General features: G+C 36.7%; 1 protein-coding gene across 1 annotated transcript in view; it reads left to right on the forward strand.

The window, feature by feature from the left end:
* PAFAH1B1 (platelet activating factor acetylhydrolase 1b regulatory subunit 1) overlaps positions 1 to 14,739 on the forward strand; it is an 82,713-nt gene that overhangs the window by 17,298 nt on the left and 50,676 nt on the right. The window contains exon 2 of the mRNA XM_028109063.2: positions 14,169 to 14,390. Within this exon, the coding sequence (XP_027964864.1) occupies positions 14,359 to 14,390 (32 nt within the window). The 5' untranslated portion in view covers positions 14,169 to 14,358. The remainder of the gene's footprint in view (positions 1 to 14,168; positions 14,391 to 14,739) is intronic.

Here is a 14,739-nt window from a genome sequence, read left to right on the forward strand (position 1 = left end):
GATCAGAATTCATGATAGTTTTTAGCATAGATTAAATGTAAGGAGGTATTGTTTTTTATTTATTATGTCTGTAATAGAGATGGTCTCTACCCTCAAGAAACATACTAATATATGTCTCTGCCCCTTAAAAATAAGATTTTTTTTCTTCATCTGTACTAGAACTACAGTTCTGTATCTTGTTACTACCTTCACTACTGAATCTTTTGAATTCAGTCAAAACCTAGTTTCTCATGACTCCTTGTATTTGCCATCTTTAGCCTCAACTTTTCAGCAATACTGTATTTTCCAACTGCTTAAAATAATTTTGCATTTGTCATGTTTTATTCAACATATTATTTTTCCTTCTTCCAAAACCTGCCTCAAAAATTTCTAATCACTTGTTTTTTTAGTCTTTTAGTTTATAAAGCTGACTTAGTCTTCAGCTTATGTTATATTCTTGTTTTTGCCTTCTTTCCTGTCCCTCCTTCCCACCTTACTATCATGTTTAATCTTAAAACCTCTTAGCACAGAGCCTAGCATAATCAATGAATGAATGAAAGGATATGTATAGCTCACATCTTCCAATTATATTCAACATATATAAGTTTCTTATGGACAGGAACGATTTCTTAACATTGCTTTTATGTCATAGGCAGCTTTCCTATGTGCTGAGCTACATGGGACACAGATCTGTATTGTTGGGTTTGAATACTGGGTACCTGGAAGATCCTCAGGAAACAAATTGAATAACTGACACCAAGAATACAGTTCTCAGTTGTCTGTTATCTGTTTCAGTGGAGGCAAACACTGCTATAGATAATAGTAAACTAGAAATCAGTTCAGTTGAGAGACACTGAAGGTTTTCCAGTTGTGTTGTCATAATACCTGGGCAGTTGTCCTTGGATGTAAACAGGGCTCTGTCTTTAGGACTAGAGAAAGGTCATCTTCAAGACCAAGAGCAGCAAGTAGTGGACTGTGTCAAAAAAAAAAAAAATTCCACTTATGCTGAGTTGTAGTTTGACCATAAAAGCTCTTTTTTTCTCATCATTCCATTGCTCCATCCCAGTCCAGGCCTCTGTCATCTTCTACTTCCAGCTTTCCCTTGCTTTAGTATCTCTTAGGTATTATCTCCAAAACAATCACCATGAAATACCAATTTTAGAACACTGCTCCCTTGCTTAGGAATTGTAGTGATTTCTGCATTGTCAGAATGGACTATTTGCATTAGTTAGTATTCACCAAACCTTACTCCAAAAAAAAAGGACACATAGAACAATATATCTTTGGGGCACCTGGGTGGCTCAGTCGGTTAAGCGTCTGCCTTTGGCTCAGGTCATGTACCAGGGTCCTAGGATGGAGTCCCACATCGGGCTTCTCTGCTTCTCCCTCTGCCCCTCCCCCCTGCACCTGCTCTCTCTTGCTCTCTCTCTCTCAAATAAATAAATAAAATCTTAAAAAAAAAAGCAGTATATCTATTATTTGTGTGATTGGAAAGCATTAGGAAACTTTTTTCTTGTGTTACAGCATTGGATTTGTGTGTTTGTGTGTGACTTAGTTTTAACTTAAAACATCAGGCTTACAGGGCGGTTGTAGCTATGTCTGTCTAGTTGTCACCTGAAAATGTAACATTTATAAGCAGAAACTGGAAAAGTAATACACATGTTAGAATGTAAAAAGGTCTTCAATTTTAAAGTTGTAGTATAATCAGTGTTCAGCCTTTAAAAAGAAAAAAATTATATTGAAACCAGCCCCAGGGAGCTGGACTTTGATTTTTGCCTACATTTCAAAATTTGAATTTTTTGGAATTTTAAAAAAGTAGAATGAGAATAAAGCGATACAGTGCATCTTTAGTTCTGAGGACATAGTAGATTTTTATTTGTTTTACTATTGATGCCTGTACAAGTCATTTAGAAACATTTACTAAATACCAGTTGTATGTTAATTACCATGGTTTTTTTTTTTTTAAAGAATTACCATGATATAAAGATACAAAAAGGAATATGTCAAGGTTGGAGGCTTTGGAGGAATGTTGTTAAGAGATATCAAGGCAGATAATTAGAGTATAGTGTGAGAATTGTTAAATTGTGCGTATATATACAGACAAGTATGAAATCACAGGAGGGAGTTACTCTGCTTACTTTTTTTGGTTAAAAATGTAAATAAATCCCTCAAGTTCTGCTATTTATGCTGAGAACTTTGCTAATACTCTTTAAATAGTATTGATAAGTATTAGGTTGAACCTGTGTAATTGCTGTTATTGGCAATTTAATATGGTTAACCCTGATAGTATTTTGATATGGCAATTAAAACAAAATAAAACACGGTTTTTTTGGATAACTGATGTCTTATTAAAATAAAGCCTTGAATATTGAATAAATGTGCCATTTTGGAAAACATTGTAAAATGTTCAGCTTGGTTTCTCTTTTTTAAGAAGATAACATATATATGAAAGAATTTCATTAAGTATAAATTGCTGTGCAGTTATAAATAACTTTATAATTGCCTGTAACTGTGGAAGTATAGTTAATTAATTTGGAAAGTTTTGCTTTGAAGGCTTGATTCCCTACAAACATTTGTTGAGTGCCAAGACCCTATGCCTGGTTCTAGAGGCAAAGAAGTTCAGTTCAGTGTTTGCCTTCTAAGGAGGTCAGTGTGGTACTAGAGACGGCATATATAGAGTTACTTAGAAAGAATGCGCAACACAAGGTAGTATCAGTGATTTTTCAAATTTGTCTTTTTTGTTTTTAAAGATTTATGTATTTGAGAGAGAGGGTGTGTGTGAAGGCAGGGGGGGAAGGGCAGAGGGAGAGGGAGAAAATCTTTTAGCAGACTCCCTGCTGAGCGTGGAGCCTGAAGCAGGGCTCAATCCCAGGACTCCAAAATCATGACCTGAACTGAAATCAAGAGTCAGACTGAGCCACCTAGGTGCTGCTCAAATTTATCTTAAGAGCGGAAACTTTTCCCAAAAAACCTTGTATGCAGAAACTCAATATATAAGCAGATAAAAAGAGAGTCTTGCCTACTTGGCCTCCTCTCTGTTCACATTCCTGCTGTTTGAAACCATTGGTGTGGGAGTCAAAAGCAAACCTGGTTTGAATCCTGGCCCTGCCAATATCCAACTGTTTGACCTTGGATACATGACTTCTTCATCTGTTAAATGAGGATATTAGTTTCCTTGCTGGGTATTGTGAGAATTAAACATTGTAGTAAAGAAGCGTAGCACCTAATGTCAGTAAATGGTTATTAGGGTTATATATATATGTATACATGATACAGTAAGACTAAAAAAGAGGGAACCTACCTCTGCAAAGGGGAGTGGGCTAGCCAGGGTAGGCTTCACAGAGGTAGTGATAGACTGCTTTCAGGCTGAATCTTGAAGGGGAAAGGAAAATTGCAAAACATGGTAAGGGGAGTGTACCCAAAATAAAACATTTAATAATGAAGACTTGGACATGTGGAATGCTGCCTCTTTATACCTTTCTGGAGATAATGGCCTTACTCGTTTTCTAAGGTAGCTTTTCCTTAGATTCTTTGACTCACATTTTAGTACTAGTCTGGGCCAGGCCAGGATGAGAATCACTAACTTTCTTTTGCTAATTGATTAACTAAAGGAAAAAAGTACTCTTAAACCTGAATTTGTAAGCTATGCCTTGTTTATCGTGTAATGGTACATTCACAGGCAAGTCCTTCCTAAATGCATTTGCATTAGTGTGTTGGAAATTAGGAATCTCTATGTCCTCCTCTGAGGTCTTAGTAGGTAGGTAAGATGTTTTGTTTTGTTTTGTTTTGCCTGAGATTGCAGTTAATAATACTACTGCTATGGATAAATTGCAGGTAGGTATTTACTTTAGATTTTTGGAAAAGAGAGCTTTAGTTAGTTTCAGTAACTGAAAAGTTAGTTTCAAGGAAAAACTAATGAATCAATTGAATACTTTTTCTCCCTCAACAATGAAGGATTTTCCCTTTTTATAACAGATTTTAGACAAAACATTTCAGTGTGATAGGCTAATAGGGGAGGGGATATTAAACAAAATAGAGAAGATACAGAAAAAAATTACGGTATAGATATATAAAATCATATAGCACTTCCTATGTACCAGGTACTGTTGTAAGCACTTTATATGTAATCAACTCATTCAGTCTGCTCGACAATTCTGTGAAATAGATCCTATTAGTAAAAGGGGCCTGTATCAGTTAACTTCATTTGTTTGGTTAAGGGGGTTTGGAAATTACGGCTGGCAAACCAAATCCTGCCTGCTACTTGTTTTTGTACAGCCTGTGAGCTAAGCATGATTTTTACAATTTTTGGTGGTTGAAAAAAGCAAAAGAATATCTTGTAAACTTTTTTTTGTAAAAAATTTGTTAATTTTATAAATTATCAATTTGTTAAAAAAGATTGCATGAAATTCACAGTTCGGTTTCAATAAAGTTTAATTGGAACAGAAACACCTGTTCCTTTACATTTTTTTTTAATCTTTTTTTTTTTTTGAGATAGAGTGTGTGTGTGTGTGTGTGTGTATGTGTGTGTGAGAGAGAGAGAGAGCACAAGGTGGTGGGTTGGGACAGAGGGAGAGGGAAAGACAATCCCGAGAGAGAGAGAGAGCACAAGGTGGTGGGTCGGGACAGAGGGAGAGGGAAAGAGAATCCCAAGCAGGCTCTACACTGAGCTTGGAGCCCAATGTGGGGCTCAGTCTCACAACCCTGAGATCATGACCTGAGCCGAAATCAAGAGTCAAATGTTTAACTGATTGAGCTATCCAGGCGCCCCTCATCTTTTTTTTTTTTAAGTTTTTATTTAAATTCCAGCTAACATACAATGTAATATTAGTTTCAGGTGTACAGTATAGTGATTCATCACTTAACATACATCACCCTAAGCTCATCATAAGTGCACTCCTTAATCCCCATCGCCTATTTAACACATCCCCCCACCCACTTTCCTCCTGGTCACCATCAGTTTGTTCTCTATAGTTAAGAGTCTTTTCTTTCTGCTTTATTCATTTGTTTTGCTTCTTAAATTCCACATATGAGTGAAATCGTGCTGTCTTTCTCTGACTTATTTTGCTTAGCATAATACTCTAGCTAAGCGAAATAAGTCAGAGAAAGACAAATAGCATCTCTAGCTCCATTCATGTCATTGCAAATGGCTTTACATATTTATTGTTGTTTTCTTGCTATAGATACTGAGGTTGGCAAAACCTAAAATACTTACTTTCTGGTTCTTGGGGAGAAGACACAATCAAAATAAAAGGTAACAAAGTTAATAAGATGCAAAAGAATGTTGTCTATTAGAACATACCAGGAAGACTATTTAAATAATGAACAGACCAGCTTGAAGTATTTTTTTTAAGATTTTATTTATTTGAGAGAGGGAACGAGGGAAAGAGCCCACAAACAAGGGGAGGGGCAGAGGGAGAAGACTCCCTGCTGAGTGGTGGGCCAGATGAAGGGCTTGATCCCAGGACCCCAAGATCATTACCCAAAGGCAGATGCTTAACCGACTGAGCCACCCAGGAACCCCTTCTTGAAGTATTTTTAAAAAATTTTTAATGAGGGGCACAGCTGGTTAAGCCTCCGACTCCTGGTTTCCACTCAGGTCAGGATCCCAGGGTGTGAGATCAACCCCCATATCCCTCCAGCTCTGCACTTGGCGTGGAGTCACCTTGGAATTCTCTCTCTCCTTCTGCCTTTCCCCTTGCTTGCGTGTGGGCACATGAGCACACACACTCTCTCAAATAAAATGAATAAATAAAATCTTTTTAAAAAATCTTAATAAAAGCTTAACTAATGAAAAATACTTATTTCAAAATGTTGGATTGACCTCTTTTTCCTGTTAATATACCTCTTCATATCTGAGGAGTCTTGTAAATATTTTTTTGAATTTGAGTGGCAGTTTGGAATTACCATTGAAATCTGAGTAACTTGGCCTTGTAATTTGATTTTTGCCCTTAGAGCCCAGATAACATTTTCTGACACTGATGATTTCTTTCTTTTTTTTTTTAAGTATTTAGGTATATTTCTTTTTTATTTTTTATTATGTTAATCACCATACATTATATCATTAGTTTGTGATGTAGTGTTCCATGATTCATTGTTTGACACTGATGATTTCTTGATGAAATTTTGCTTTTAACCCTTTAGGACTGGCTGTAGTTTATACTGTTGAGGGTATGGTTTTCCACTGAGGATGTGCATCAAAATCAGTTGGAGACTTAAAAAATTTAGATGTCTCCTCAGAATCTCTGAGGATAAGACCCTTTACCATGATTATCTTCAGGAACAATAAATGCCACATGTGTATTTTTGTCAAACTGGACATATTAAAATAGTTGAAGAAGGAAATAACCAGGTGTACATTAGAACCACTTTGGGAGATGATTGCTTCAGTTTTCATTTCTCAAAATTTATAGAACATCAGTCATGTGACACTAACTGGACCATACACATTCTTTGTTATACTTTATGAAAAAAGTGTCAAAAATAAGTGAACAAGAACTTTGATAAGAAATCATATCCCAGGTTCATTGCAGGTATTCATCGTATTTAAGCTGGGATTTTTAAAATACATTTAAAGTTCAAAACTGATGGCAGAGGTTAACATGTATGGTATTAATTATAGAATTTGTTTATATTATTATCCTGGTTAATCCTCACTAAATCCTGAGGTATATTTCACATTTAAGTCCATTTCATAGTTGAGAGAAGCTTAGAACTTAACTATGTGTTAATTTGATTATCTAAAAATAGTTATGGCATATAACATGAATAGGCAGTTTTATTTATGTCTCTTTTTTGTTTGATGCTGGTTATCTGTTCTTTAAAAAACCTTGGTCTGATTCTTTTTTAAGAGAAAGCCAACAGGGAGGGTGGGGAGGGGCAGAGGGAGAGGGAGAATCTTAAGCAGGCTCCACTCTCCACACCCACTGTGAGCCCTGAGTCCTACGTGGGGCTCTATCTCATGATCCTGAGATCATGACCTGAGCCAAACTCAAAAGAGTTGGAGGCTTGGGGTGCCTGGGTGGCTCAGTCGTTAGGCATCTGCCTTCAGCTCAGGTCAAAAATAAATAAAGTCTTTGGGGGAAAAAAAAAAAGAAGTTGGAGGCTTAACCGACTGAGCCACCCAGGCACCCCTTGGTCTGATTCTTTTGAAATGTAATGTATGGCCAGTGTCAACTAGGAAAGTAGCTTTTAGTTGTTTAGGCCAATTTGAGATCTTAATTCATTAAATTATAGACAAGTATTTTTTCATCCTTTTTTACCACCTTGTAAAAAAAAAGGTTAGGGGTACCTGGGTGGCTCAGTTGGTTAAGTGTCTGCCTTTGGCTCAGGTCATGATCCCAGGGTCCTGGGATTGAGCCCCATGTCAGGCTCCCTGCTCCGTGGGGAGTCTGCTTCTCCCTCTCCCTCTGCCCCTGACCCCACTTGTGCTCTTGCTCTCTGACTCTCTCTCTCTCAAATAAATAAAAATCTTTTTATTTTTTATTTTTAGTTTTTTAAAAAAGATTTTATTTTTTTTTTGACAGAGAGGCAGCGAGAAAGGAAACAAAAGCAGGGGGAGTGGGAGAAGGCAGGTGTCCCGCAGAGCAAGGAGCCCGATGTGGGGCTTGATCCCAGGACGTGGAATCATGACCTGAGCCGAAGGCAGACGCTTAACAACTGAGCCACTCGGGCACCCAATAAAAATATTCTTAAAAAGAGGTTATCTTTATTTTTCTTTATTGAATTATTATATATAAAATCTATGTAAGGATAATAGGTAAAATAGTTGGAAGCACCAAGAGGGGTATATCTGTAATATGAATAGTCATGCATATTAATAAAATATCTTACATCCTATTAGTGACTTTGAGAAAAATTCTGTTTTTTGGAACTATGCTAAAAATGTAATGATTTGCAAAGTACCATGAAACATGCAGTTAATTGGGAAACAACAGATTTTATTTAACTTCTGAAAATTAACTAGTGTGCAAAGGTACTCAGTAAATCTTGATTGGCAGTAGTTGCTGCCTTGCCTCATTGCTGTATCTGGAAAATACTGTTTGGATTAGGATTATGAGCTATAATATATGTGCTGTTCAAGCAAGGTAGATAATATGCTGACCCTTTTTTTTTTTTTTAAGATTTTATTTGAGAGAGGAAGTGAAAGAGAATGAGGGAGGGGCAGAGAGAGAAACAGGGAGCCCGATGCGGGGCTCCATCCCAAAACCCTGGGATCATGACTGGAGCCGAAGGCAGACGCTTAACTGACTGAGCCACCTAGGCACCTTTCTGCTGACCCTCTTTAAATAAAGCATTGTCAAGTGACAATTTCATGAGAGCAGGAGTTATTGGTAATTATCCAATTACTGTAGTGTAGGTCTTTGGTGTCTCTCCTAAACTCTTATGTCTACATCTAATAACAAATCTGATTATTTCCATTGTATATGTATTAATATCTACTGTTAACATATAGTTGTTTGTTTTTCTCTTACACACATCTTTTATTTTCTGTATTTTCCCTATTTCATAAACTCATGGTTAGGGACCAATGTACAAAATAAATTATTAATGAAATATGGTATAAGTTGTTTTAATAAGTGTGAAACCTATGATAACACATGGAAACTGAAAATGAAAAGAATTTAAATTAACTCACCATTCAATTTTGTAACATTTTTTAATGCTCAGTTATTTATCTTTTCTTTTTTACTTTTCCCCTTCTTTCTATGGTGAGGTACTTATCCAAGCAATAAACGTTGTTTAGGAGAGCTGCATTTGTATAGCAGATGAACAGATATAATATTAGAATATAGAACGGTTAAGAATTCTGCATTCCAAAAACCATACTGAAGCTTGTTTCTAGTGCTTAGGCAACACAGATCTGATCTCTAAGAATGCCTAGATATTGACATGCAAATGAATAAATGAGACTTTTCTTTGAAATATGTTTGTAATATATACAAGTAGCTTAGAAGGGATTATTGAAGTGCTGCCAGAATACATTTAAAAAATGTTAGGTCTTCTCATTCATTATGTTGACTTTGGAAGAATTTGGAAACCGCCTTGAAATGCATGTAATATTTTGTTTATATGTGCTTCTTTGAGGGAAGAGATCTTGATTTTCATTACATTTTCAAAGGAATCTAGTGACCCCCAAAAAAGATTAAGAACTCCTTTACCAGGTGGTATGAAAATATTGCCTGGTTTATTTGTACTGTTGGTTATAAATATAGATTGTTCATTGCAAAATATTCTAAACTGTCTCTTTTGTTCTGTTGGAGAACCATTTCTGTCTTTTGTCATGTGATATTTTGCAGTTATATGTTAAAATATTAATCAGGCTAAAGGTAAATCTGAGAAATACTGTACATTATATTCTTAGATTCTTAGTCCCAACATTTTATTTTTATGTAAACTTTACACCCAATGTGGGGCTTGAACTCACAACCCCAGATCAAGAGTTGCATTGGTCCACCAACTGAGCAAGCTGGGCGCCCCACTGCACAAATTTTTTTGACCCATATCCCAGACATATTTTACTGATAAATTTTTTGTTGTACATTTCTTTTTTTTTTTTAAGATTTTATTTATTTATTTGACAGAGAGAGAGACAGCAAGAGCAGGAACACAAGCAGGGGGACCGGGAGAGGGAGAAGCAGGCTTCCTGCCAAGCAGGGAGCCCGATGTGGGGCTTGATCCCAGGACTCTGGGATCATGACCTGAGCCGAAGGCAGATGCTTAACGACTGAGCCACCCAGGCGCCCCTTGTATATTTCTAAAAGTCTTAAAAATAACCACATTATTGGGATACCTGGGTGGCTCAGTTGTTTAAGCACCTGACTCTTGATTTTGGCTCAGGTCATGATCTCAGGGTTGTGAGATACAGCCCCACATCGGCTGGGCCTGGAGCCTGCTTAGGATTCTCCCTCTCTCTATGCCCTGCCACCCCTGCATGCACGAGCTCGCTCACTCTCTAAAAATAAAATAAATAATAAGTAAAAACCACAATACCATTATGATTCTTGAAAAATTCACAATTACTCTTTAATATCAGACCTCCATCTAGTGTTCACATTGATTTATTTTGCAGTTTATTTTTCAAACAGTTTTTTAAAATTCCAGATCTAAATAAGGTCTGTAAACTGCGATTGTTGATATGTCACTTTTGTCTTTATCAGTCTGTAGGTTTCCCTTTCTGGCTCTTTTTCTTCCTTTCCTTGGAATTTATTTGAAGAAACTGGGTCATTTATTTTACAAGGATTTTCACAGTCTGGATATTCCTGGTTGTATCCCCATGGTGTCTTTAACATATTCCTCTGCCCTTTGTACTTCTTGCAAATAGATAGTTGGAGCCAGAGACTTAAACAGATTCAGATTTGATTTTGTGGCAAGAGTATTTTATAGGTGGTGCAGTGTTATTCTGTCATGGGATACATCGTGTCTGGTTGTCTGTTTGCCTTTGGTTGATTAGGGGGTGAAAATGGTGATGTTAAAATTCTTTATTCCTTTCTTCATTTCTTCTGTGTCTTTTTTTTCCTCCACCAGTAGCATTTAAGCATCTCATCTGGTTGAGAAAAACCTTTTAACATTTCCAGCTATTTCTAAGATACTTATTTACGGTACTGTCTTTACTTCATCTCACTGCACTTGTCAGACATCTATATATGGTTTCTGCATGTTCAACCATATCCTTATCATTTTACTGAAACCATTCTCATCAAGGTTATCAGTGGGCTCTATATGGAATGGAGTAGACCCATTTCAGCTTTATTTTGCTTAGTAGTTGGATAATGTTGGATACTGTTGATTGCCACTTCTTCTTGAAATACTCCTTGGCTTCTGTGATGTACTCTTTCCTGTTTTTACTTTTACTTCTTTAACTGCTTTCTCTCAGCCTCAGTTGTAGACTTTTTTTTTTTTTTAGGTGTTGGTCTTGTTCTGCTTGGCTCTAGCCTAGGCCCTCTGCTCATCTAGCTCTGCGCATTCTCCATGGTTCCTCCGTTGTCATGGCTTCAGTTATACTGTCTCTAAAATGATAAGTGCCAAATCGTTTTTTGGTTTTTGGGTTTTGGGTTTTTTTTGGTAGGTTGGTTCTATTCACAGCTGACTTGTTTGTACTATTTCCTACTAAAAACCTTGCAGGCACCTTGGAATCAACTGTACCTAAAATGGAATGAATCATCACTTTCCTCATCCCCTCACACATAGGAGTTTCCTGTTTAACATAGTTCTAAGCCAGAAATCTCTAGAAGTTATCCTTGACTCCTTGCTTGACCCTTCTCACACCTTGCTGCTCAAATCTAGTCACCAGTCATGTAAAACTTACCTGGTTAATAATTTAAATTCAAGTAATTCTGTTCATTTCACTGCTGCTATGCTAGTGTGAATCCCCATAATCTATCCCCTTCATTACTGTAAGCCTCCTGTCTGGTCTGTTCCTTTCCTGTCTTTCTGGTCCATTTTTAACTATGTGAGTAAAAGTAATTTTTCTGAAAAACGTTATCTAATGGCTCCCCATTTCCCCTAGGATAAATGTAAAGACCTGAGCTTGTTTTATGATCTTCATCCTGAGTCATCGCCTCCTATGTAGTACTTACTCTGCTTTTACACTGGTGGTTTTTTGTTTGTTTCTAGATTTTATTTATTTGAGAGAGAGAGAGCAAGGGGGAGGGGCAGAGGGAGAGAATCTCAAGCAGACTCCCCGCCTAGCACAGAGCCCAGTGTGGGGCTCGATCTCATGATCCTGAGATCATGACCTAAGCTGAAATCAAGTTGGACGCTTAGCCAGCTGAGACACCCAGGTGCCCCTTTTTGCACTGTTTTAACTGACTCTTCCACTAGACTTTAAACTTCTTGAGTGTAAAGACCAAGTATTTTCCTTCATTAGACCTGGTGCCTGGTACTGGTGTTTTGTAAATGCTTGATGAATTAATAAATTGTGCAGTACACAGTTACACATTCACTGATTTATTTACTTCTTGGTTTTATTGTTATTAGATCATCCTAGTATTCTAGTACTGCTGTTATTCTTGTACACTGGTTTAGTTTTTTGGCTAGAGGTAGTCTTTCTATAATTAAATTGGACCCTGTGGATTACCATTGTTCCAGATAATAGAAACCTGTAGACAGTTCAGATAGTCATCACCATCAGATAAGCCTTACCCTAATGTGACCTTTATCAGAGTATAGGAGTCCTTAGATGCTTTTGCTTGGTGATGGTTAAAACTTAGAAAAGTGAGGGGTGCCTGGGTGGCACAATCAGTTAAGCAGCTGACTCTTGGTTGTGGCTCAGGTCATGATCTCAGGGTCATGAGATCAAGTCCCACATTGGGCTCCACACTCAGCGCAGAGTCTGCTGGAGACTCTCCCTTTCCTTCTGCCCCACCCCCCACGCTCACGCGCACTTTCTCTCAAATAAATAAGTCTTTAAAAAAAAAAAGACTTAGAAAAGTAAGGCTTAAATAACTAGAAGTTGTTAAATACCAAAGAGAGATGGTTTTCTGGGGTGTCCATTGTGTTTGGTTCTCATTCCACTATTACTGATATTTAGTCATATTTTTCTAGATTTAAAGAGATGTGGTGCTTTTCAGCTGTCATTTTGAGCCAGGTGGTCTCTAGGTTGGAAGAATCATTAAAGATCATAAAATAAGGGGCACCTAGGTGGCTCAGTCATTAAGCGTCTGCCTTTGGCTCAGGTCATGATCCCGGGGTCCTAGGATCGAGCCCCCACATCGGGCTCCCTGCTCAGCAGGAAGCCGCTTCTCCCTCTCCCTCTCCCCCTGCTTGTGTTCCCTCTCTCTCTGTGTCTCTCTCTGTCAAATAAATAAAATCTTAAAAAAAAAAAAGATCATAAAATAAATCCCTGATTACATTTGCTAGAATTGCTAAACAGAGAAGGATCTTCCCATGTCCATTGGGAACATCTGAGCACTCACTTTTTGACTTAGGATCATATTTAAAACCAGGGTTTGCTCTCATTTTTTTCTACTCCTTGACTGGCTTATTCACCACTGTATCCCCTTTGCATAGAACAGTGTGACTGGCATAGCACGAAAAAGGTACTCAAGAAACAGTCTTTGTCTCTTCTGTCCATGATGTGTCTCTTGATAGGTGGTCCCACAGGCCCTTCATTAGATGTTAATTTCATTTTATTTACAGGATGATTTCCTGTTTCTTTCAAGTATCCCTGCCAACAGAATTTTGTATGTACCAGTAGTCTGCATTTTAAGTAAGACTATCTCAAATATATTTTCTAAACACAGTGGAAATTCTATCTAGCTATTTTTTGTACAGTGTGAGAAGATAAACTAAACTTACTTTTTTTTGTAAAATAGATTTAAAGAATAATTCTTTAAGAAAAGAAATAGTTTTTGATTTTTCTTAACTTTTACCTACATTTACTCTGATTGAACTGATCACAATGCTTTTTAGATGTTATATAGAAATTGATTTTACAGTGTTACAAGTATAAGGAAAGAGCTCTGAAATACTGAGTAATATTATCCAAAAACTGGGTTAGAGAATTGGATTAGTGTATGAGCACATAGACTTTTGGGTAGTTCATGCAGTTTTTTATTTTGAAAACAGGTGCTTCTAAAGAACACAAAATAAATTGAAATAACATGAAATTGTTTCTTGATTAAATGCATTGGTTAAGAGGGCATGTGTTTGCTGAATACTTTATTACATAATATCAAGTATTCTAAGATTATTACTGACTTATATTCAGTCTTGAAGATTACTTTGGTTATGATTTTTTAAAAGATTTCAATTTTAAGTAATCTCTCTACCCACCATTGGGCTCGAACCCACAACCCTAAGATCAAGAGTTGCATGCACCACCAACTAAACTAGCCAGGTGCCCCAATTTTTTTTACTTTGAGGGAGAGTTATAGTCTAGAGAAGTTATATGTTAATATTTGAAATTTAATAAAATTGATATCAGTATTTTCTGGCAGGTGACATGGTTGGGCATGGGTAAATTTGAAAATAATGCTGTTTTGGCTCAGTAAACTATTAAAGGTAGTTTAAAATATATACTAATATTACGGAATTAATTATAACAGAAAACATCTAATAATCATATTAGCATTAAGAAAACCTCGTCTTTGAAAGTGTATACTGCAAATAGTAATTTGGGAATAATTTAAATTCTAAGTGAGTGAAATTATCTTCTCTCTCTCTCTCTCTCTCCCTCTCCCCCCCCTTAGGTGGAATGAACCCTGTTTGTTGACTATCTCCTGATTACTGGTTGGATTCACTTGTAAAAGAATCGTCTTCCCCTGTGTGGACGCCACTTAGTGGCATATTTAATTATAAATCCAGGGATCACAAAGCTTTTTGATTTTCCCAAAGGAGGGACATACCACTATATCAAAGAAGCTTGATATTACAGCCAAAATGGTGCTGTCCCAGAGACAACGAGATGAACTGTAAGTTTCTCTGTTTTGTGTTTTTTAAAAAATCTTCTCATAAAAGACAAAGTAGTAAGTTAAAATGCTTTGGGAGATCTATTCTTTAAAACAATTATTGTAAGTGTTCAAATATTGTTTTGGGCAGTTTGGTCTGATTTTAAAAACTGGGTCTTTGAAGTAGTGTTATTTACCCTTGTGACTTTATTGTGTAGAAGTTTAAAGCAGAACAAATAAGTTAGTTAAAAGCAGAACAAAGAAGTTAGTTGGGATAAGTTTTATTTTAAGCTTGTCTTAAATATATTATGTTCAGTAGGAAAATAGATCATTAAAAGCTCTTCTGAATTTTTTTGTTGAGAATATGTGTTTT

The sequence above is a fragment of the Eumetopias jubatus genome, unplaced genomic scaffold (assembly GCF_037043125.1).
Source record: "Eumetopias jubatus isolate StellerSeaLion01/CBP00866 unplaced genomic scaffold, mEumJub1_p1.0 scaffold_10, whole genome shotgun sequence".
In the NCBI taxonomy this organism is placed as follows: domain Eukaryota; kingdom Metazoa; phylum Chordata; class Mammalia; order Carnivora; family Otariidae; genus Eumetopias; species Eumetopias jubatus.